This window comes from Triturus cristatus, chromosome 3_1 (genome assembly GCF_964204655.1).
Source record: "Triturus cristatus chromosome 3_1, aTriCri1.1, whole genome shotgun sequence".
Classification (NCBI taxonomy): domain Eukaryota; kingdom Metazoa; phylum Chordata; class Amphibia; order Caudata; family Salamandridae; genus Triturus; species Triturus cristatus.
In genome coordinates this window covers 245,808,783-245,832,984 of record NC_140583.1, presented here as the reverse complement: position 1 = coordinate 245,832,984, position 24,202 = coordinate 245,808,783, and the positions used below count along the sequence as shown (strand labels likewise).

At 45.9% G+C, this 24,202-nt stretch overlaps 1 protein-coding gene across 2 annotated transcripts in view; it reads left to right on the top strand.

The window, feature by feature from the left end:
* LOC146860022 (uncharacterized) overlaps positions 1-24,202 on the top strand; it is a 269,057-nt gene that overhangs the window by 43,078 nt on the left and 201,777 nt on the right. For both annotated transcript variants that reach the window (XR_014978762.1, XM_085643785.1), the window contains exons 2-3: positions 13,734-14,149; positions 22,729-22,880. Coding sequence is in view for 1 of the 2 variants with exons in the window: in XM_085643785.1 (XP_085499911.1) it covers positions 13,922-14,149; positions 22,729-22,880 (380 nt within the window). In the remaining variant the exon portion in view is untranslated. The remainder of the gene's footprint in view (positions 1-13,733; positions 14,150-22,728; positions 22,881-24,202) is intronic.

Here is a 24,202-nt window from a genome sequence, read left to right as displayed (position 1 = left end):
TCTGGGGACAAACCATAATGGGTCATCAAAGCTTCCTTCATATGGGCATACACCATCCTGCTCTCCTCAGGCAGGTTCAACATGGTATCCCTACCATCACTTACAAAGCGCCCCCACAACCCCGCTCCCCAATCCTTCTCAGGGACCCGGTGGGACACCATTGCTATCTCATATGCGGCAAACCATTGACTAATATCCTCACTCTTGTGAAAATCCTTAATGACATCTTTAGGAATATAAACTCTACTCTCAGGAGTTACTAACAGTATGCTGCTACCAGAGGGGGAGACCGGGACACTCCTCGCCCTGATCTCTATCTCCCTCAACATTCTCTCATGCTCCATTTTCATTTTCTCAAGTTCACAATCGATTCTTCTCAATGTCTAACTTCTTACTCTCAAGGTCCATCTGACCTTCCAATTTAGCCATCTCCAAACTATGCCTCCTATCTCTCTCCCTGTCCTCTCCCTGTCCTCCAGCTCTACTGGGGTCAGGCTCCTTTGGGATACACTAGTACCTGGATTGGAGGGTGTTCTATCCCCACCCCCCTCTACTACACCATCCGGCTGCCCTCCAGCATTCTCTTCCTCATCCCCGGTGGACTCTCTCGCTTCCCACCAGACCTTTAACGCCTTCTGGTACTCCTCTTTCCTAGAGAGGCCTATCACAGGGACTGCAAATTGCTTACAAAATGACTTCAGTTGTCTGGCAGTATAGGTATCTAATCTTTCCTCCTCAAAGGTGAGATCCTCCGAAGCATTGGACGCTGGCCTTCCTCTACTAGCAGTACTCATGGCTGCTATCAAAAAGTCACTACTAAGACAACCAACCAAACAATAAAAACAAATTGTGGCTGCGCTTGGTCTACACTCACCAGTGGTGTTTACCAGTTATTGCATGTGGATCATAAAGGTAAGTCCTGATCCTCACCGCTGCACGCCAATTTTAGAGATAGGGGTCTCTAGTTGGCCATGGCTGGCACCAATGTCCAAATAGGGACCCTTCTTCCTAAGTCAGGGCAAGTGGGCTTCTCCCTTTGATAACCCCTGCTCAACCCTGTGGCAACGTAGGACAAGCAGTTAGGCCTATCTCAGAGGCAATGTGTGAAGCGTTTATGGCCACGTACAATAAGGCAGTAATGACACCACAAAAGGACACAACTCAGGTAGATATAGAAAAATAATATCTTTATCTAACAGTTTAACTCAAAGACTCTCAAAGCGTTTCAACAACTACAATTCACGTCAATCCGTAGAGACTAAAAGAGACAACAACGTATTCACCCAAAGCGGGACACAGACTGAGTTCAGGGCCGGGGCCTACGCGACCCGTTGTGCACCAGGTACCTGTCGTTGGAAGGGACTACAGCACGCAGCTTCTGGAAGCAGCGGAGACGCTGACAGGCGGACTCCCAGCGACCACAGGTCTTGGCGGCTGAGGTCCGCAGCGTGCACTCACAGGGGTTCAGGCACTCAGGGGCAGGCGGGCGCTCAGTGGCTGCAGCACGCGGCTGCGGCGGCCCGGCTGGTGGTGGTGGTGACTCTCGTCGTGCAGCTCTGTGGTGGGCTCACAGCGGCAGCAGCTCTCTCTTAGCTGCGGCGTCCCACAGAACAAATCCCAAGGATGCTAAGTTGTCAATGGTGCGGGCGCTCAGCGGCAGCAGCTCTCTCTTGGCTGCGGTGGTCCGCGGGGCCAATTACGAGGATGAAAAATAGCACAAGGGGTGGGAACTCAGTGGCTATAGCTCTCTCTTGGCTGCGGTGGCCCACTGGACAACTCACGATGATGCACAGTAGCAACGGGTGTGGGCACTCAGCAGCTATGACTCTCTCTTGGCTGCGGTGGCCCACGGGAAAAATCACAATGGTGCACAGTAGCAAAGAGTGGGGGCACTCAGCGGCAGCAGCTCTCTCTTGGCTGTGGTGGCCCACGGGACGAATCACGATGGTGCACAGTAGCAAATGGTGCAGGCACTCAGCGGCAGCAGCTCTCTCTTGGCTGATGCGGCCCACGGGACGAATTACGATGGTGCACAGAAGCAAAGGGTGTGGGCACCCAGCGGCTACAGCTCTCTTGGCTGCGGCGGCCCACTGGACAAATCATGATGATGCACCGTAGCAAAGGGTGTGGGCACTCAGCGGCAGCAGCTCTCTCTTATCTGCGGCAGCCCACGGGACAAATCACAATGGTGCACGGTAGAAAAGGATGCTGGCACTCAGCGGCAGCAGCTCTCTCTTAGCTGCGGCGGCCCACGGGGCAATTTAGGGTCCCGATCAGGCGGACACCACGGTGGACGCTCAATGACCACAGCGCTCTCTTGACAGCAGCGGTCCACGCAGATTCAGCGGAAGGTCCGAAGGTGCCGATTCAGGCAGGCTCTCAGCGGCGGGAGCTCTCCCTTAGCTGCAGCGACCCGCACAGGTTCAGTGAAAGTTTAGAAAAGTCTCAATTCCTATTCAGGCGGGCTTCTTGCACTTAAACTGATACCAAAAATAGGGACCCCTACCTGCTGGTCAATGTTTATAATGGATGATCCCCCTTCAATAAAACCTCCCAAACCTGGCCATCTTTTGCTCATTGCACGTGATTTTAATACTTCCTTTGAGTGAGATCCCCTTTTACTGGAGTTGTTGAAGTAAGAGGACGATGGTTGGGGAATACCATCCTATTCTGGCCTTAGGAAACAAGGGAGGATGAGTTCTGCTGCTTTGAAGATAGTAGACTGAGTTACGGATTATGGTCTAAGAGTGTGTAATGGGTGCTCTTGATCGGATTTGGGAGCCAATCCAACCTTCAGGAGGGGGGACTACAGGAGCCATATTGTGAGAAATGGGGGTTTCTAATTGGCAGAGGTATGCACCTTTGTCTAATTAGGGACCCATGCTTCTAGTCCTCAGCTAAACCCTGCTCACCCCCTTGGTAGCTCGGCACGACTAGACAGGCTTATCCCAAAGGCAATGTGTATTTGCACTCCACAGTACACCAGTGAACACAGTAAACCAGTGAAAACTCCCCAAATGGACACCACACCAGTTTAGAAAAATAAAGTATCTTTATCTAAACTTAACAAGACCAAAACTACGAACATCCAACATACATGTATTTAGATATCACTTTTAAAATGGTTACTTCAAAAATATCACTTGTAGAAATAACTAGTTACACCTGGGGCTATTGCGACGTCGTGACAGGCATAAATCCAAAGCACAGTGCCAACTGCGAGGTGCGCGGAGTAAGTTCGGAGTCACACAGAGCCCAAAACAACAGTACCTTGGAAAAAGAAGTCTATGGATGATGCAGGGCATCGTGGAAGTGAGGTGCCAGTACAGAGGTCAAGGCCGGGTTCCTGGTTGCCATGGGGGAGGTGAGGGGTCGAGTCCGTGAGGAGGCGAGGCATCGAATACAGGACAGGGGAATCAGACGGAGTCGGCGGTGAGTCGTCAGTTCTGTTGAGGCGATGCAAAGTCGTAGAGTTTGTGAAGTCACCCTCGTCGGTTATCAGCTCCATTATTACGGGATGTAGGTGCTGGAGGTGACGTGTCAGTGCAAGCGTTGGCGTTGGAAAGGCCGATAACTGCACGCGTCGGCAGGCATCGATGGGCATCGGAGCTGTGGTGCAGGCAGGGCGGTACGTCGTGCACTTCATGAGCAATGCCCCTGGCCTCGGTGCAGGTTGTGGCATTGGTGACTGCATTGCTGAAGGCGTCGGAGTTGTTTTTCATGCTTTGCAGCACCAACTATACAATTCTCAGGGCCCAGAAACTGGAATTGGCACCAGTGCGAGCGCTGGCGTTGGGAAGGCCGATAACTGCAAGCGTCGGCAGGTATCGACAGGCGTTAAAGCTGCGGTGCAGGCGGGGGGGGGTGTATGTCATGCACTTCATGAGCGATTCCCTGGCCTCGGTGTAGGTCGTTGCAGAGGTGACAGCATTGCTGATGGCATCTGAGTTGTTTTTCTTGCTTTGCAGCACCAACTACACAATTCTCAGCCCCCAATACCTGGAATTGGCACCCTTTTGAATACAGGAGACCAGGTGCTGGTCAGTGGATTGCAGGAAAAGCCTTTGTGTCCCTAAGACTTGAGAACAGGAGGCCAGCACACACAAGCCCTAGGAGATCATCCTTCAAGCAGGTTCACAGCAAAGTTCCAGTCTTTGTCCTCTCCTTGGCAGCAGCAGCAACTGCAGGCCAACCCAGCAAAGCACACACAGCAAAGGTGCAGTACTGCTACTTACAGCTCACCGGCTGTTTTCCTTGGCAGAAGTTACTCTTGAGCCCAGAAGTGTTCTAATTCTCTGGGGTTTAAGGTCCAATACTTATACCCCAGTTTATATTTGTTCTCTTTGTGGCAAGTGTATCTGAGCCCAGTCCAAATCAGTTCTGCCTTATCTGGCCCAGCTTCACTACAGGAGGTGGAGACAGCATTGTGCAGAGGAGACACTGCCTATTGAGGTGCTAGTGAAAACTCCTCCCACCACTCTAAATACAGCCAAGGTTTATTCAGCCCACTTATGTAGGGTTCCCAGTTTTATGGTATTTTTTTTTTGTTGACATTTCCGTCTGTAATTATCCATATTTATTTTTTGCGAATTTTATCTGTATTTATCCATATTTATTTTGGGATTGTGGAAAAATGAAGCTGAAATTAGTATATTTCCACATTTATGTAACCGGTAAATATGCACTCATGCTTGAATGCCTACCATATTTCAATGCTGTAAACACCTGCAAAAGATAAATCAGTGTACTTATAAGAAAATATGCACATTTCACTATCAATCTTGAGCATATCTACTTCTGTTAAAGCCTCTTTACTCCTTTCATTTTTTAGCCCCCTTACCTATCAATCCACACGACCAATGGCCTGGCAGTCATGGCAGACAGTATTTAGAGTTACTCAAAAAGCAACCCAATTTCCATTTTATCCACATTTCAAAATAAATACAGACAAGAAAATAAATGTTTTCTGTCTGTATTTATCTGTAAAAATCAGTAAAAACGGAAAACAGGGAGCCTTAGTTATGAGTCACCCAGGAAAAGCAGGACACAATTCAACCCCCCTTGTGGCTGTCTACAGTGAATGCACATCCCCATCTCCTTTCACTCCAAAACCAGACTGTCAATACACAAACAGCAGAGGCACACAGAATGGTTAAATAAGAAAATGCCTACTTTCTAAAAGTGGCATTTTCAAACACACAATTTAAAAACTATCTCCCTAAAAAGATGTGTTATTGAATTCTGAGTTCAGAGAGACTAAATTCAATTTCTCAATCGTGTCCCAATGGAAAGATATACTTGTAAGATGTTACAAAGCAACTCCCATGTTAGCCCATAGGACAGATAGCCTTTCAATACTGAAAACAAAATTGGCAGTATTTCACTATCAGGACAAGTAACACACACCCATACATGTCCTACCTGTCACATACACTGCACCCTGCCCATGGGGGTACCTTGGGCCTACCTGAGGTTTGCCTTACATTTCCAACTCATATAGATTATGTACTTCTAGGCGTAGGGCTTGGAATGAGATGGCAGGAAAGCAATTATTTCTCCTAAGTACTCATTCGGGTGGGGGTCATGTAAGAGTCCTCTCCTACCCTGTGGTAGCGCCTTCCACTGAAATTGCCTTAATTAACAAAAGGCGCAAACTGAGCTGGGTGCACATTTGCAACTTAACATAACATGTGTATTTGTAAAACGCACGTTCACCATTTTGGCACCTTGGTGCTGAATAACAGACGTTTATTGTTATCCAATCAATGGTACTTTTATCAACCACTAATGGATGAAAGGCTGAGTGGATCCACTGGGATTTGAACCTGTGACCATGAGATTGAACACAAGCTCCTGCAGTTAATGCATTAGTCCACTGAGCCACTAGACCCAACATATCCAGGAAGACATCTATTTAAGAACCAGCGAAGTCCTGGCAGCATTAGTTGATCATAACTGGACATCCTCTCAGATTCTGGCCTCAAATGATGACCTGTTTTCCAGTCTGAAAATCTTTTTTGAGCAAGAGGTCAATCCCTGTAGGCACACACCTAATCTACACACCTGGTGTGTCTGTCATTGCAAAGTGGCCCATTCCAGATTAATGAGAGCCATAAAAAGTAATATAAGGCCTGACATTTCTATTGTGAGGAAGTCCTATACTTCGGCCATTACATCCAGTGAGGCCAGGTGGGAAGCTGGGATCTGGGAGGATATGCTGGAAGCAGCGAGAGTGAAGGATAGTAGATTATTTTACCACCTAGTGCCACTCAAAAGATCTAGGGATCATGCCTGCCCCGCATGCCATATCTATGCAGGGGAATGGGTTGAACATTTCACCACCCTTTATGCTGAGCTTGATCTTTCTGACAGCTCCCATGATCCTTTAACTCTTCCTCTGGCAGAGGGAGGGGCACCTGTTACGTTTACTCTGGAGGAAACTCTTGGTGCACCCTTAGCACAGAAGAAGGGAAAAGCTCCTGGTCTTGATAGTACTCCTGCTTTTCTGCTTCGATCCGAACCATTAATATGGGTCCCTATAGTAACTCTGTCCAATGCAATTGCGGCAGGTGCTTCTATAATGGGCTCATGGAGATGGGCGGAAATGATACCCATCTTCAAAAAGGGAGCTGCTTTCACTGGCACATGGGGAAAAAACCTGGCACCTTAACTAATCAAACTCTTAGGAAAGAGCACCGATCCAGACTGGCACCTCAGCTAAACAAGCTCCTGAAAGAACACTGGTATAAACTGGCACCTCAGCTAAGGAAAGAACACTAGCCCAGAGTGGTACCTTAGCTAATTATCTCACCTTACAAAAAGACACATTTTAGTGGTACCTCTTTCTCTGTTGATGCTGCTGCAGCCTGGAACTTGTATCCTGCAAAAATAGGAACTATTGAAATACATTTGGTATTCAGGAGGATGTTAAAGACATGACACTCTCCAAGATGACCCTGCAAAAAAAGAGCCTGATCAAGACTGGATATTCAATCATAATGATAGCCAAAGAATGGTATTGCGATTTTCATACACTGGCTGAAATATGTAAGATTCATACTACGAAAGCAAAGACAGTAATAAAGGAACAGTAAATAGTAGAGACTGCTGCTCAATGCCAGGGACAGTCATGCACAAAGGTCCCACAAAGGCAGTTTAGGTCATCCCTGAAAGTTAAATTGGAACTTCTGAAATTAACCGGACCAAAAGATCTTCAACAAACCTGTTTTAGGAAATAACTGGATAGACCACTGATAATATCTATTACTATACCGATTACAATAAAAGATTTTACAGAAACTAGGGCACTGGTTAATCTGTGAACTATTGCTAGTGATGCCTTTCTTACAGGGATGACCCTTTCATGACTGCTTGCATGACATCAGACATGAGTGCCGGCCTGACCGCAGACATGCTCACCGGCATGATTGTGTGAACAACCACTACCCGACAACCTGAGCAATCGCTGGAATAACCACGAGCATTACTGACCTTGGGACATATTGATTGAAAGGTTGCATGACATCGACAGCCTAGCATTATTTTTCATATTTGAGTGCTACCCTGTCATCAGTCGATTCCACTTGCAGAGCTAGTGGTAAGCATCTCTGTCCTCGTTCAATGCACACGCACCACCGCCATGCCAGACAGCCGAAATTGGAACAGCATCACTGACATGGACAGGAACACTGCTCTCAACTCCCACTGACCCAAACATAGCAACAGCATTCCCAAAGCCATCAAGAATTTCAACAAGTGGATCACCTCCTGCACCGACTCATCGGCCCCCTTCAAATGCAGCAATACAACAAGATCCAAACCCCAGGCCAGTTGGGACACAGAGGAACTCAGACTGATGAAACCCCACTGCAAACAACTGCAGTGCAAATATAGAAAGAGCCAGGACAATGGAGGTATGTTCGAATCCGCCTTAGAACACTACCACCAAATGGTCAGTACCACAAAACTATCTGTTCTTGTGGACCGCATAAATGCCAGCACCAGCAGAAGCAAAGAAAACTTTGCCATTGTGAAAGATTTTAACCCACCATCTCCAACTCGATCCCCCCTTGCAGGACCTCTTCAACAATCTCAATTCTTCAGCAACAAAATCATTGCCATTCACAGCAACTTCAGCCCACAACAGAACCTGGCAGACCTCACCAAATGCCTTCTGCTGTTATTCAATGAACCAATGCAAACCACTTGGCCCATCATCACCCCAGAAGAAACTAAATTCACCATAACGTCCATCCCCTCATGTGCTCCAATACACCCCACCATGCCTCCTCGAGAGCACTGCGACCCATCAGCCTCATGCTCACACCCATCCTGAATGCCTCCACCTCTTCCGTGACCTCCCCAGATGCTTGGAAACACACAACTGTCCTTCCATTGCTGAAGAAACCTTCTGTGGACCCTTCAGTGCTTGCCAACTACAGAACAATCTCCCTTCTCCCATTACTAGCCAATGTCCTAGCAAAAATAATCAACAAACACCTCACTGAATACCTCAACTACCATCAACTATTTGACACCATTCAGCCTGTTTTCGGATGTAGTTACAGCACAGAAACTGCCCTTATCGCTGCCATGTATAACATCTGCATGGTTGTGGACAGAGCAGACACGGCAGCCGTCAGCCTCCTTGACCTCTCCGCAGCATTTGACACAGTCTCCCACTCCATTCTCTCCCAGCGCCTACATGATGTTGGAATCCAAGGACAAGCACTCCGCTGGTTCTGCTACTTCCTGACTGGAAGGACTCCGTCAATTAGAGTGGTGCTGTAAATCTCTGACACCTGCAACCCCTTCGGCAGAGTTCCGAAAGGATTTTCCCTGAGCTTGACCCTCTTCAACGCACACATTATCCCTCTAAGCAGCATCATTCACTCTCACGATATCAACGTCCTCTCCTACTTCAATAACAAGCAACTCATTCTCTCCCTCAGAGACAAAATAGCCAGCACCTGGATCAAGTTCAATGCTGGCATGAATGAAATTGCCCACTGGATGAAGACCACTGTCCAAAGCTGAACACTGACAAGACTGAAATCATGATTTTTGGGAAGAGCACATAACCGCGGCACTCCACTTTGTGGCCAACAGAGTCAGGACCAACACCCACCTCCACCACCCACGCCAAGAACTTCAGGATCATCATCAACAGCAAACTCAACATAACTGCCCACGTCAATGCCGCCACTACCTCATGCTTCCATAGCCTGAAGATGCTAATCAAGATTTTAAAATGGCTCCCAATAAGCCCCTGGAAAACCAGCACCCATGCCCTTCTTCACAACCATGCTTGTCTATGGGAACATCCTCTCTGCCGAGATCAACAGAAAAATCACAATCAGGCTGCTGACCATTCAGAACTTTGTAGCCAGAATCACTCTCACCCTCCCATGCCACACTCACATCACACCACAACTGTAGGATCAACACTGGCCCCAATTCACAAACGAGCACAATTCAAACTCCTCACCCACACTTTCAAGGCACTGTATAACAGTGTCCCAGAATACCTCAACAATCACATTTTTCACAAACCTTCCAAAGACCTGGGCTCGTCCGGACTCCTTCTTACACAAATCCCACGCTTACAGAAAACCAGATCTGGTGATCAAGCCTCCTACATTGCTTCTAAAGCACGGAATTACCTGCCTCTACACATAAGAGCCTCCTCCTTCCTTCTTTCATTCCACAAGAAGCTGAAGACTTAGCTTTTCGAGTACTCCTTGTAGTCCCTAGGTATGCAATCTAAAAATCTGCATAACATAACAAGAATAGCCAGTGCAAACAGTTGAATGAACTCAGGCCAGACAGATTACATAATCTCATTAGGGCATCTATTCTGCGACATATTGCATTACAGGTTTTATTGCTCAACGGCTTGTATCAGTTTTATATAACAGATTGCATTACAAATTGCATGCCAAAATGACTGCATAACAAAAGCTCTATGAGAACCATAGCACAATATGTATGAATAAAACGTTTGTCTTCTGGAGTAATGGCTACAAATTCAGAGGGCTTCAGAGCCTCTTCCGAAGGAGAAAGCACTCTCTAAATGCCACTGCAATATAGTACAAAATATCATGGAATGGGGGTCAGAGTAAACAAAAAATGGGACTAAGATCTTGCAAGTTAGCCACCATCACCTCCTCTGACTCCTATGTATCCCTGTTAGAAGAAGAACTTTCCCCGTTTCTTCAAAAATTAAACAAAAAGGGCCACAGTCAAGGAGAAGAGCATAGATGTCATAGTGCGAGCAACTATAATTAGTTGTAGGATGCTTGAGTCCATATCTGCGAGCAGGGTTGCTCTCAGCTTCACTACTAGCCAAGACAGCTCTGCTTCACCTTGCTGTTGCTGCAAGACTGGGGAACATCCATCTGTATAAATGGGTATGTACATCTCAATGGACTCCTCGCTGTCCATGCCTTGCAATGGAAGCACTTCTCTTTGTCGGCAAAGTATGGATATATGTTGGAATGTTAGACATTCGTGAGGAACCCACCAGCAACGTTCTGCAGAATAGTCCTTTTCTTGGAATCAAAAAAACTTGCTTTCAGGTACAGCTCAGACCATGTGTGTTTAAAATGCCTGGAGCAGTTACCGACACCATACATAAATAGATGTGTAGCTAAATGCCTGGGGATTGGTGTACATGTTAGCCATTAGCGCATGGACAGATTGTAACAGGTTGCGTGTACTCCTGAACATAAATATAGGCAGAACAATCCAAGAAAAAGCACAGAGGTAAGGCGATAGATGCCTTTATTTATGTAGATGCTGAGAGCATACATAGTAATAGTTTGTAATTAGAGATAATTTCATGTTGTGTCTGCTTAAGGCTTCAATTATAAATCGCCTGAACATTGATACAACTACTACTTAAAGATACAAAGAGGTATGCCTTTGTATTTTATCTTTGTACTTTGTAGTGAGATTCACAGTTCTGATACACAGACTACGAAATAATTGAATATGGAATCAACATTCTCTATCATATACAGTGGGAAGTTGGTGACTTGTGTTATCTTTATCTCTTTTTTCACCTAATCATGATAAAATAACCTGTTCTATACAGGACTGCTACAGTACCAAACAGGTTGAATAAAATAGATCACTTGGAAGGGAGGACAGGCCATGAATGGAGGCTGTGAGGCACAGAGTAAAATCCACCACCGGGAAGTGGGAGCTGCTCCTAGAAGTGATTGAGGGAAGGCATTCTCAGCTCACCCGTCCCTGAAACTAGGCACGGGATAGGCAACACACAACTATATTTCACAACTCGCACAAATGCAAGCACTAGTTTTAATTCTGCCTCACTTAATTTGAGTGAGTTAAGATGCAGAGAGATTGCACAATCCATCCTCTTAGAGCTCCACTCACTAATATCATTAACATTTACCAATATGCCGGCGATATCCAACTCTACTGGAAACTCCTCCGCTCCAGACATCGAAAGGCCTCAAACACTGCTAGCACCTGATCCAGACCCTCCCTGAAGCTCAGTCCCACTAAGACAAATTTCCTGTTATTTTCCAAGAACAATGAACAAGAAATCATTCAAACCAGGCTCAATGACATGAAAGTTGATGTCTTCAGGCCCCAAGTTTCACCCGTCACTTTGATTCATGTTGGACACCAACCTCACCCTCAAGGAACACATTGCCAAGAAAACAAAGATGTACCAGCTCTCGCTATTAAAGAACATGAAACCCTTCTTTCTTGAAAGCAACCTCAGAACAGCTGTTCAGGCTCTCATAATCTAGCATGTGAATGATGGAAATGCTCTGCACTGGCATCCAATCGCCACACCTGCCTCCTAAGGGCATCTGTCTTGCTGCAGCACATCTCATCCAGGGCCTGAAGAAATATAATAATTTTGCCTCCATCCTGATGGAACTCCATTAGTTCCCCTTGCCAGCCTGCACCATCTTCAGAATCAGCTGTCTCATTTACAAAGCATCACAGGCAGCACTGCACCCATCTGACTGACAAGCTCACCATCTCTTAGATCTCATGGCTTACCCTCCCCATTAGGATTCAGCTGCCAGGAATAAGACTGGAGATGGTCCCTGAAATAAACCCTGGGAGGGGAGCTACAAAAGGGTGCTGGGACGGTAGGGATTTTATCTGTTCCCATGAGCACCAGGCCACTTGTGGGACCCATCACTGACTAGCAAATACATAGACTGCTGCTTCAAAGATATAACGTTTCCAACTACTGTTTCAGAACCTGATGTATTGGAATATTCAGAAAGTTTCTCTTTAGGGCTGCTTGCTAAACAAATGTTTATTTTCGATAATGTATTTCCAAAATTGGGCAACTGAAATGAAAAGGTTGACCCCACTTTTTCACTAACATTAAAAAGGATCGAACTTGCTATCTGCATCTGCTTGGTGCACTGTTGGATTATAGAGTGATTGTAATCATGAAAGCCAATTTACTAAGAGGCCAGGGGTAGCAGAAGTTGCATCACACATCATCTGACTATTTCTTTCACTCACACACATATGCTTACACATATATTCACACAGACACACACTGGGGCAGATTTACTAAAATTTGAATTTGATGCAGCGCAACACAGCAAGACAGCTTGCTGCACTGCTTCAAATGCAGAAGCAAAAAGAACAGCTGATGAACGGAATGCTGAACAAATCAAACATTTACCCACTGTCACAGATCTGGGTTAAATCCATAGTTTTTTTACTCAACATGCCACTCCAGTTTGGAGCCAGCCATATGCAAATCAGTCTTCACCCTGCTCCCCATGGAAACAGTCCATCACAAACTGCCAGGCCAGGTCTGCTCTGGACCAGAAACAAGCATTCTGGGACCAGTTTCAGGGTATCACCTCTCATAAGCCAGGCTAGCTTGAATCTGGTGCATAGCGAGCATGGGACCCACGTCTGGGCATACCCTTCCCACTAAGAGTGGCAAATGCAAAAAGAACAGATCATAGATGAAATGCTGAACAAATCAAACATTCACACCTAGTCCCAGATCTGAGTAAAATCCATCTTTTTTTGCTCGCCATGACATTCCAGTTTGGACGCAGCCATATACAAATAAGTTCTGACAGTATGGAAATGACGGAGCGCGTCACTGCAAATTTTGCCTCAGCTTTGCGCCCCACCATTTCCTTGTAAATATGCCCCGTACTTGTATCACTCCAGCTTTGGTCGATGGGGTAAAGGAGAGGGGATCATTACTTAGAAAGCCTCCAATATTTACTCTTATGGCTAAAAGGGAAATCAGGCCCTGAGTTTGGGGCCAGCTGAAGGTAGTGATTTCGTGACCTGAGGATCTCTGACATGGACATGTTCAGACATAAGCAGTTCTCCTTCATCCACCGTCAGGTGTAGTCCTCACATGTAGGCCTCAACTACGAGGGCCCCATTGAATTGCACAATGTGCTGTATCTCCTGTTTCCGCACATAGCGCAATGATGAGTTGTGTGGATTTTATCACAGCCGGTTGTTACAGGATGCATCACGGCCATAGTGAGTTGTCTGCACTTTTATTGCCCCATCGCCAGCCAGAGAGGGATTGAAGTGTTATCAAGATGCAACTCAAAGAGTAGAATTATAAGACTGTAAAATGCACACCAGAGCAAATGCCACCCCGTGCAGGGTGATTTTACAAGTAAACTCTAAATGTTTTTTTCCTCTTTATTTGATTATTCAGCTGACTCAGACTTTTGTATCTTTTTCAGGCTCTGTCTCGGGACATTCATCTCTACTTCCTGTGGTCTCCTGTATTACTAGCTGTCTAGGACTTTAGAAACAGTCACTGAGCTCCAACTACTTGCAAGCTGCAGTGAAGAGGGCAGTCTTTGGAACCAGCCACCAGATGTTGCTTCCAGGACTCTGCATCTTCTTTCTTGGTTCCCCTGCCCTATAAATGTCCCAACGAAGCTGCAGTGGATATTACAGCTTGCCCTCTCGCTACAGCCCGAATGGGGGCTTCCAATATGGGTCGGATTCTGGCAGGCAGTCCCCCCTCTGGACTACGAGGGATCTGGGGTGCAGCAGAGTGGCACCTGAGATATCAAGACCCTTTGCGCTATCAGAGCTGGAGAGGAATTCCGAGGAGTGTTATAGCTCCCCCAGACACTCCACCCGAACAGAGGTAAGCGAGGATGCATTGAAACTGATGCTGCTGTCAATGGGTCTCCAGGTGGGTTATTGTATGATCATTCCAGGCTCTCCATGGATGCTCCAAATTAGAGGTGTCCTCCTGGACTTAGAGGAGACACAAGGCCCCCAAAGAGACATGTGAGTGATCCCAAAGGACTGGTGTCACTGTAGAGCTAGTACCATCTTTAGCAGAGGATCCACGATTCATAGAAAATGGAGGCACCCGGACACCACCACCTCATCACTAAGAAAGCAAAGGAAAGTTCTTAGGCATATCAGTTTGTGGCGGGCTCTAGCAGTTCACCACCATCTTCAAGGTAAGTTTCTCTTCCCAGAAACCTGTCCTAAGACATTAGAAAGAGAGACCCAAGAGTGAGCGTAGCGATGAGGTAGGATTGTTGTTTGGTATTGCCTAGAGACAGCTTTAACTATCTGTTGCCGAAGACCTGTAGCTCTGTTACACTCAAATATACACATACAGTAGGCTTTGGCTCAGCCTCTTGCTCTTGACTGGATGGCTTCTTTCTTGTCTATCTTATTTCCCTGTTTCTTATTCAACAGCTTTCCTCCTCATTCTTTGTTTGTCCCTCCTCTGGAGCATTTGTTGTTTACTATTTTCCAATTGGATGACTTGTGACCTTCCACTGTTTATGTGCAGGGAACTACTATCCTTCTCTTCTAGGATATCCTGAGTGTGCATGTATTTTCGTGCTCTTCCCTCTCCTGTTCGCTGCTTCCACTTTCATTTCATTGCCCGCAAACGCTTTGTAGTACTCATTGCCTCCACTCCCCACCCCAGGTCATTTCTTGCTTCCCGAATTCCTTCCCATGCCACAAATTCTTTTTGTAATGTATTCCTCCCATTGTTCCCCCACCTCTCCTTGCTTTCTTCTAGCACTTATTCATGTCATCAGTGGTTAATGTTTCCCCTCACCCCACTCCTCAGTTGTTCCTCTACCCCTCCACAGTTGTTATTTATTTGTCTATTTCACTTTTTGGCAATATTTTCTTTATTATCGGTGGCAGTTCCTCCTTATTGTACCTTTTCATGGCAGTGTTAATGATGCCTTGGGTAACAAAGACAAGGGAAACTGGACATTTTTACTAACGTATCACAATTGCACTTTACGGCCACGCGCCCAGTGGTTTGGTCAGATCACATGGCTGTAGGCTTTGTACTTTCCACTCCTAACCGTCGCTCTCCTAGTCAAGGAGAAAAAATGCTCATTACCAACAGAGCCTGGAATAAGATTAATGATAAAGAACTGCAGGAGCTGCTAACAGCAACTACTCCCTCTTTCTCCACAGATGTGGAAGCGGCTGCCCAGTCATACACTTTATGGCTTGAGGCAGCCGGCAATAAACTTGCACCAAAAAAACGCTTCCGCCCTAATAGGGCCCGTCCATCGTCCCCCTGGTATTCGCAGGAACTAAGAGACCAAAAATTGGTCCTGGAGAGGAATTGGAGAAAGAATTATATGAACAGCGATAAGAACGAATATAAACTCAGCTTAGCACACTATAAACAGCTTCTTCTTAAAGCCAAACAAGAGTTTTTTACTAATCGAATTAGCCTCTCAAAAAACTCAAGCACAGAACTATTCAGAACAGTCACCTCATTAGCCTATCCATCTACCCCAGCTGTTCTAGCAAACCAGGAGCTATACAACAATATTGCTCAATTCTTCCAGCTTAAAGTGGAATCAATTTTCTCTAACTTCAACAATGCAACAGCTAAATCTACCATCCTTCTCTCCGATGCCAATCAGTCAGGACAGGACCCATAGATACATCTTGATAGGTTTGCCTCTACTACGCCCATAGAAATATCAAAGCTTATAATGGTAACCAAATCTGGCTCTCCCTATGACCCCTGTCCAATTACCATTATTAAACTAGCTTTGGAACCAGTAGCTCAGGTCCTTTCCTCTCTCGTTAACTCGATGTTCTCAGTAGGCTTACTTTCCCAAAATTTGGAAAAGTGCATCTATCCTGCCGCTATTGAAAAAACCCACTCTAGAACCTAAAGATCCAAACAATTTTAGGCCAATCTCTAGACTCCCTCTCCCGGCGAAAATAGCAGAAAAACTTATGAACTTACAACTAAGTAGGTTCCTGCTAGATGCACAGGCACTGGACCCCTCTCAATTCAGTTTCAGAGCCGGGCATAGCACCGAGTCAGCCCTTATCAAGTCAACGTAAGAGATCAGGTCCTCATTAGATCTAGGAGGTAAAGCTGTGATGATCATGATGGATCTTTCCGCGGCCTTCGACACGGTCCATCATGTTCTTTTGATGGACCGTCTGCGGGAGATTGGAATTCATGGTACCGCCTGGAACCTCCTTGAATCCTTTCTCTCCAATAGGACCCAAACAGTTGCTCTGGGGGATTTCTCCTCCCAACCTTTCTCCCTGCCTTGTGGAGTCCCTCAGGGCTCCTCCTTGAGCCCCACTCTTTTCAATACTTACGTATCATCGCTGGCTCCACTTATTGAATCATACGGCTTTTCGCTTACCTCCTACGCGGATGACACCCAAATCGTGGTGTCATTAATGCCAGGGTCTCTGGGGCGAACAGCATCACGTGTCCAAGAGTGTATGTCTGCGGTGGGAAGTTGGATAGACCAGAACTGCCTCAGACTAAACTCAGGCAAAACGGAGGTGGTGCTTTTCGGCAATGACCCCAGTTTCTTTACCCCGGCATGGTGGCCGGACTCTCTAGTCCTCCTGTCCACCCCAAAGAAAAAAGCTAAAAATCTGGGTGTCTGGGTGGACTGCAAACTCAGCTTTAAAGACCAGATTAATGCGGTTGTCTCCTCCACCTACTTTACGCTCAGAGCATGCAGAAAAATAATACCTTACCTCCCTAAAGATAGTATTCAAACAGTTATCACTACCTTAGCCCTGTCCAAATTGGACTACTGTAACGGGCTTTACCTCACGCTGCAAGAAGGATTCATGCATAAACTACAGATCCTCCAGAATGCAGCAGCCCGGCTGATTAATAATATTCCTAAACATGCATCTATCTCAGCTGAGTTGACAAAGCTTCATTGGCTGCCTATTAGGAAAAGGACTCAATTTAAGGCTCTATGCCTGGTCCACAAGGCATTACATGGAGTAGGCCCCGAGTTTCTTAAGCAACAATTCTCCTGGTACCTGCCAAAAAGAGCATTACGCTCGTCAGAGGCTAAGCTTATTTCGGTACCCAGAGTCCACAAGGCTAGCTGGGGAGGAAAAAGTTTTATTGTATGCGCAGCTAAGACCTGGAATGATATGCCGCTGCACCTCAGATCCACAACTAATCTACTCTCCTTTAGGAAGACCTTGAAAACCCGGCTTTTCTCTGTCTGATCTTTATATTCGTTTTCCTTCTTGGACTCCTCATGACTTCACATAGCGCCAGGACACCCTTGGGTAACAGCGCGCTCTACAAATAAAAATAACATAACATAACATAACATCAGCTTACTTTCAACTATGCATCAATCGTGCATGATCTGAACTATTGTTAATATCCCCAAATCTAGGACCTCCTATCAGAAACTGGATACTTTGCTTGGAGGATTCAGTTCTGTTTGAGTGCTTGAGAAAGCTCTTTGTCCTTGCAGTGCCCAGTCTCACAGCAAGCGAGCCCTCTCCTTCAGCTTGCCCTAGGATTTTTTCACTTTACTATACGCTTTTTTGACCTTGGTTTAGGACTTGGATTGTGTATTACCAGCCTAATCCTTCAGGTGCTGAGTGACCTGACCATGGTTACAGAGCATGTGCCCTTCAACAATGGCTGCGGCTCCATGACTGGACCCAGACAGTGCAGACCTCTATGTGAGATGTTACACGTCCCCTTCTGGGTTTTACTGCCATGTAACCCCCTAAGCACAGGCTACAGGGGCACAGACCAGCCTCTTAATAATATGGCTTACTTATTGCATGCCTGATGTGACATACCCACGACGGACACTCTAAAAGACGACTGTGACAGGTTGAATGTTAAGATGTAAGCTGACTTAAGTTGGGCACCGCACTCCACCGCAGATTACGGGCATTACAAATTATTCATACCAAACCCTTGGACCAGACCTTGCATTGATCACGATAACCGACTCCCACCTGCTAATTCCTCCATCAGCATTTAAAACCCACGTCCAATGCCATGCTTCTGTCAGAAGTAAAACAAAAAAATATTGAACTCCAAATATTTGCAGTCTTGTCTGATATTATAGGATCAAATCTCGAATAATATTCTGCCAGCCCCTGCAATTAATGCAATCTTTATTTATCCTTGAGATTGGGTGCTCCTACCATCACCCAAAGCAAGCATGTTTTGGGCGCTATTCCCTCTTTGCAAATGCAGCTCCCATGGTGATCTACACGTTGTATTGCAATTTTACACCTTTTGTCAGAAACAGGCAAACCATTTTCTTCAAGGATAGGCAATACCTTACATAGACTTGCATTGTGGTCTTCTTTGGATAATCTGAATGACAATATATTATCCTGGATGTATTCTTTGTCATTGAAGAAGGGACGTGTTAGTCTCTCAAATATTGTTGATGCTGAAACTAAACCAAATAGCATCAGTTTATACGTGAAGGACGCATCAGGGCCATTTTGCAATACAGCCTCATGTGAGTAGCAGCCTTGTATCTAGTTCCACCAGACTTTTACTGCTTTCTACTATAATCTTTTGGAGTCATCTTTAGGGTGAACAGAAGACGCTTCATCATTCATCACTGTAGCCGGTGAGGGTTTTCCTTGCTTTTTAGTTGCCTTCTTAGGATACAGTGACCCACTAAATCAATTTGATGGCCTTTTGCTGATCAGTGGACTTACATATCTCACACCCTCAAATCCTCACTCCTGATGACTTGAACTTGTTTGGACTCCTAGGAACTTCTCTTTGCTCTTTGGGCCCTTCACTCTACATTTGGTGCTCCTTGGTGGATGCTAATTCCTTTCAGCTTTCAGTTCATGTTGGTGTTACTGTAAACATAGTACTGAGGCCACCCCAATGTCACCCTAAATCACATCCTTACCAGGAGCTTTAATGCAAACTTTGCCAGCAGTTCTAACATAAGCGGACGTGCTACCATCCTAACCTCTAAGAAATATTGCTGCACTACATTAAAAATAAAAATAAAAAAACTTCTTAGAGCATCTCACAGTGTAATGTAAAGCAGAGAACCTCCCACGGGGCATTTTTTTCCATCAATTACTGACACCCCAAAATAATAATAACTTCCTATCTTATTTCAGTAAATACTGTGAAGATATTTGCCTCTATGTCAATCAGAGAAATAGGCCTGTAGGAGACACAGTCCATCAAAGGATTGTCTTGTATATATAACTCCCATGGAGCTCCCCGGACCCCGGATGGTCGTATTTGTAAGTGCTTAGTTCCTCTTGAAACATTGGCAACAATGGTTCCACGAGAGTAGTACAATTTTTCTTTAAAACGTCTAAGGGAAAACCATTTGCGCCAGATGTTTTCTCAGCTTGCATCTGTGCTATCCTCTCCAAGAGTTACTCCTCGATATTAGAAGTTCCATATAAACTCTTTCAGAGTTTTGCTGTTTGGACACAGGAAGTTTGTTAAAGCATAGGTTATTACTTTCGTCCTTTAGGGTGGGTATCTTACGATACAGCATTCTATAGTAATCTATAGTTAGAAATGAAAGTGACTTAGTGATCAACCCTCATGGTGGGTCATGAATATGGGCTAATACTCTAGACTCAGTTTCTTGAGTGGCCAACCAGTATATTAACTTACCGGTCTTGCCTCCCAAATCATATACTCAGTCCTGTGAGGCAGCCCATGATTTTTTGGTGTTGTCTAATAAGTTCTCCAGAAGGGACGTTTAAGTCGCTTCCAGTCTCCACTGATCCTCTATATCTGTGCGCTCGGAAAAATTGTGTTCCAAGTGAAGGATTGAAATTTATTACTCCATGTTTATCGGACATCTTCCCTATGCTTACTTGTTATGTGCGAAATAATCTTGCCCCTGATGGTTGGCTTAAGTGCCTCCCACACGAACATTACTGAGGGGGACGGAGGTTCTTTTTGTGTCCAGATATTCCACTATGTCTGCATGGACTTGATCGTAAATATGCCTGCCTAAATGCCACCAAGGATTAGGAAGCCATTGACATTCTGTGTGCCCCACGGGCCTATCCATTGTGAGCTCAGCCGGGAAATGGTCCGATAGACGCCTGGGAAGCATAGTAGCACCTGTAACCCATGGTAGCTCAACTGCCAGAATAAAGAAGGGGTCAGTCTAGAATGAGACCTGTGTGTTCCAGAGTAGAATGTAAATTTGTCATCTATAGAATGCATCAGCCTCCAGACATCACTCATCCTCAATGCTGCTGCCCAACAAAGGAACGCGGTTTGCAAAGCAGCAGACCCTGGCTCTTTTGTGGCAACTGAGGCATCCATCATGGAGTTAAAATCCCTGCCCATGAGCACATACTCGTAGGGGCCGTCAAGGCCAATTCAGTAAGAACTTGCAGTGAACGTTGTATTAGGGCGAGGGGAATAGAAAAGCTTGCTACAGTCCAGGGGAGACACTCTACCTAAACAGGGACAGCCACATATTTCCCCAATGCATGATTACAAACCTCAGTCACCGTCAATGGGAATGTTTGTGAAATAAAATCACCACCTCCTGGACCCTGTTGTGAAGCCAGAATGGAATAATCTTGTAAATCCAAAGCATCCCAGAAATCTACTTTGGGTACCCAGCAAGCGCATCTCCTGTAAGAGGACCATGCAAGGTGCAGCATTTTTAATATGGTGCAAAACAGCCTCCCTTTTAATTTTGTTGTTCAGGCCATTAACATTCCAGACAAGTACTTTAAACCTGGAGAATGTGCCTCTACCTGCAAATAACAAACCCAGTACCTGTTGCTCCTTTCTGTGGGAGTCCCCATGTGCTGCAGCAGTTAAAAACAAACTCCCAATTCATCCCAACATCCAAATGCACCCATCTCATACATCCCAACATGAAGCATCTATTCCCCATAACAGTTTCCTTGTGAACATGTTGTAGGTTTACCTTCCCATAGCCCGATTGTCTACTGCTAACATTAGACCACTTTTATACATACACCAGTGCTAGCCACGATGCAGGCGCCCAAACATCAATGTACTGCAGTCACTATGCGTTTTTAGGTGGCGAGTACCATGACTGAGCCATGTTGTTGACATTCTGTCACAGCCTGGGTCCATGATCAGAAGCATTACTGGATCCAGAGGACATTTGAGAGTCGATGTTCTACATTTTCAACCTTTTCTAGGCCAAATGGCGTCTTCTTCTGCAGTATGTGGACACCTCAGTCGCAAGGGTGGGGAGCACCCCACCTGAGCCAGAGCCACTATGTCTTCCCTGAACATCCACCCTCTCCTTCACCCACTCCCAGGCATTCTCAGGTGTTTCAAGTAAGTAGGACCGTTCCTGGTGAAACACCTTAAGCTTAGCTGGATATAGCCATATGCATTAAAGCTGCGTTGATCTCAGCTTTTTTACTCCACTTCATTGAAGGATTTTTTTCTGTAGCTACACTTTTGGTGTGTAGTGTGGGAAGATTAATATCTTAAAGGGCTCAGGGTTTATATCCTTGCTTTCCCTTACTATTCAAATTATTGGGTTGCAATCATGAAAGTAAAAAAATCTCAATATTTTAAACATGGCAGTGCTCTGGGGGCAGGAGGGGCAGCCAAAGCATGGTGTGCCCTTTCTAGAATAAAGTGATCGGAGAGTTATGTGCCTGGATACCAGGTTCTAAACTATCCATACAAAACTGTGTCGGTCTAGGGTCCTCCACTCCTTCAAGGAACCCCATCATATGCAAGTTGTTGCGTCTGGAGCGACCATCTGCATCCTCTACCCTCTTTTCCAATTACTGAGCCATGTCCTTCAGTTGTTTATAGTCCAGGGTGAGTGGGCAGAGTTCAGCCTCAGCAGCCGATTTACAATTTTCAGCCACCTTAGTACCTTGGCCAGATTGTAAATATCCTGTTGTAACAAGGAAACCTCAATACCCACCTCTCCGATCATGTCCTCCAGTCTTTTGGGAGGTCTGAATGGCGTTCAAAACCATTTCTGGGGATACGGTTTCAGTGGGTGGCTTCTGGGCTCCCTCAGGTTTCGCACTTGATTAACCCACCACCCAATAGAAATGCCGATCATCAACATAGTGCCCAGAAAGAACAACAGAACACAGCACGATTAACAGGAACTGGTCCCCTTTCTCTGCCATTCATCATCAATAAAGTACTCATACTCATAGCATTCCAAGAAGATGATGAGAATATATTTTAAAAGAAGTGTACAAATCAGAACCTACAGTGTGAGAATACTCTGGGAATGGCAGATTCAGAATTATCTTGTTCAAAACTCATTACATCAGAACACTCTGTATTCTTATCTGACCTAGGTCCCAGATACAACACTTTTCTGTCACTTTAGTATGACAAATATAGGCCGAAATATGACTTTTAGTACCATGTACAAAACAACCAAACATTGGTATGATGCCACCAACAGTGTTTCCATATCATGTCTCTTTCAGGTCCTGTCACGGCCTTCCACCGGATATTCAGAGCCTGATTACATGAATCATAACTGGCGGGAATACAGGAGAGGGTCCACCAGCCCACAACAGTTTGACCGGTCAAGATCTGTGAGTCCGATGCGTGGGATTCACTCCTTAGAGACTGGAAGGTACCTTCATGCCTAATGAGGAATTAATCAATGGGAGTCCCCTCACAAGGAACTAGAGAATAATGAATGAAGAAAGAATAAGTGGGGGTCTCACAGTTGTAAATAGACAATGTTGAATGAGGAATGGATGATTGGTAGTCTCCCAGTAGCAGCTAGAGTGTGGTGAAAGAGGAAAGGATGAGTAGGAGCTTCAAAACAGTAACTATAGAGTATCAAATGAGGAAGGAATCAACAGAAGTCTTCCAGTGTTAATTTTAGAGGGAGGAATGAGGATGGGATCAGTGCAAGTCTCCCAATGGTAAGTAGTGGGTAGAGACAGACCTTTCTCCGGAGGCGGAAGCCGGGAGCATTTACTCGCGCACTCACGCTTTTTAAAATTGATTGTCACGAATAAACTTGTACTTTTAAAAACTCACCGGCTAGCGAGATCACCTTCAGAGCACTCGCTCGAATTGGACAGGCACGCACAGCAGATTCTAGCGCTGCCACGTAGCCTCCTACAACACTCCCCCTGACGCCATTACCGGCCACGAGAGAGGCCACGCCCCTTTTTAAGCCACGCCCTTCGTCGCCGAGTATAAAGACGCTGAACACAAGCGTCCCTTCAGACAGACCTTTCTCCTGAGGCGGAAGCTGGGAGCATTTACTTGCGCACTCACGCTTTTTAAAATTGATTGTCACGAATAAACTTGTACTTTTAAAAACTCACCGGCTAGCGAGATCGCCTTCAGAGCACTCGCTCGAATTGGACAGGCACGCACAGCGGATTCTAGCGCTGCCACGTAGCCTCCTACAACACTCCCCCTGATGCCATTACCGGCCACGAGAGAGGCCACGCCCCTTTTTAAGCCAAGCCCTTCGTCGCCGAGTATAAAGACGCTGAACACAAGCGTCCCTTCAGACAGACCTTTCTCCTGAGGCGGAAGCCGGGAGCATTTACTCGCGCACTCACGCTTTTTAAAATTGATTGTCACGAATAAACTTGTACTTTTAAAAAAACTCACCAGCTAGCGAAATCACCTTCAGAGCACTCGCTCGAATTGGACAGGCACGCACAGCGGATTCTAGCGCTGCCACGTAGCCTCCTACAACACTCCCCCTGACGCCATTACCGGCCACGAGAGAGGCCACGCCCCTTTTTAAGCCACGCCCTTCGTCGCCGAGTATAAAGACGCTGAACACAAGCGTCCCTTCAGACAGACCTTTCTCCTGAGGCGGAAGCCGGGAGCATTTACTCGCGCACTCACGCTTTTTAAAATTGATTGTCACGAATAAACTTGTACTTTTAAAAAAACTCACCAGTTAGCGAAAGCACCTTCAGA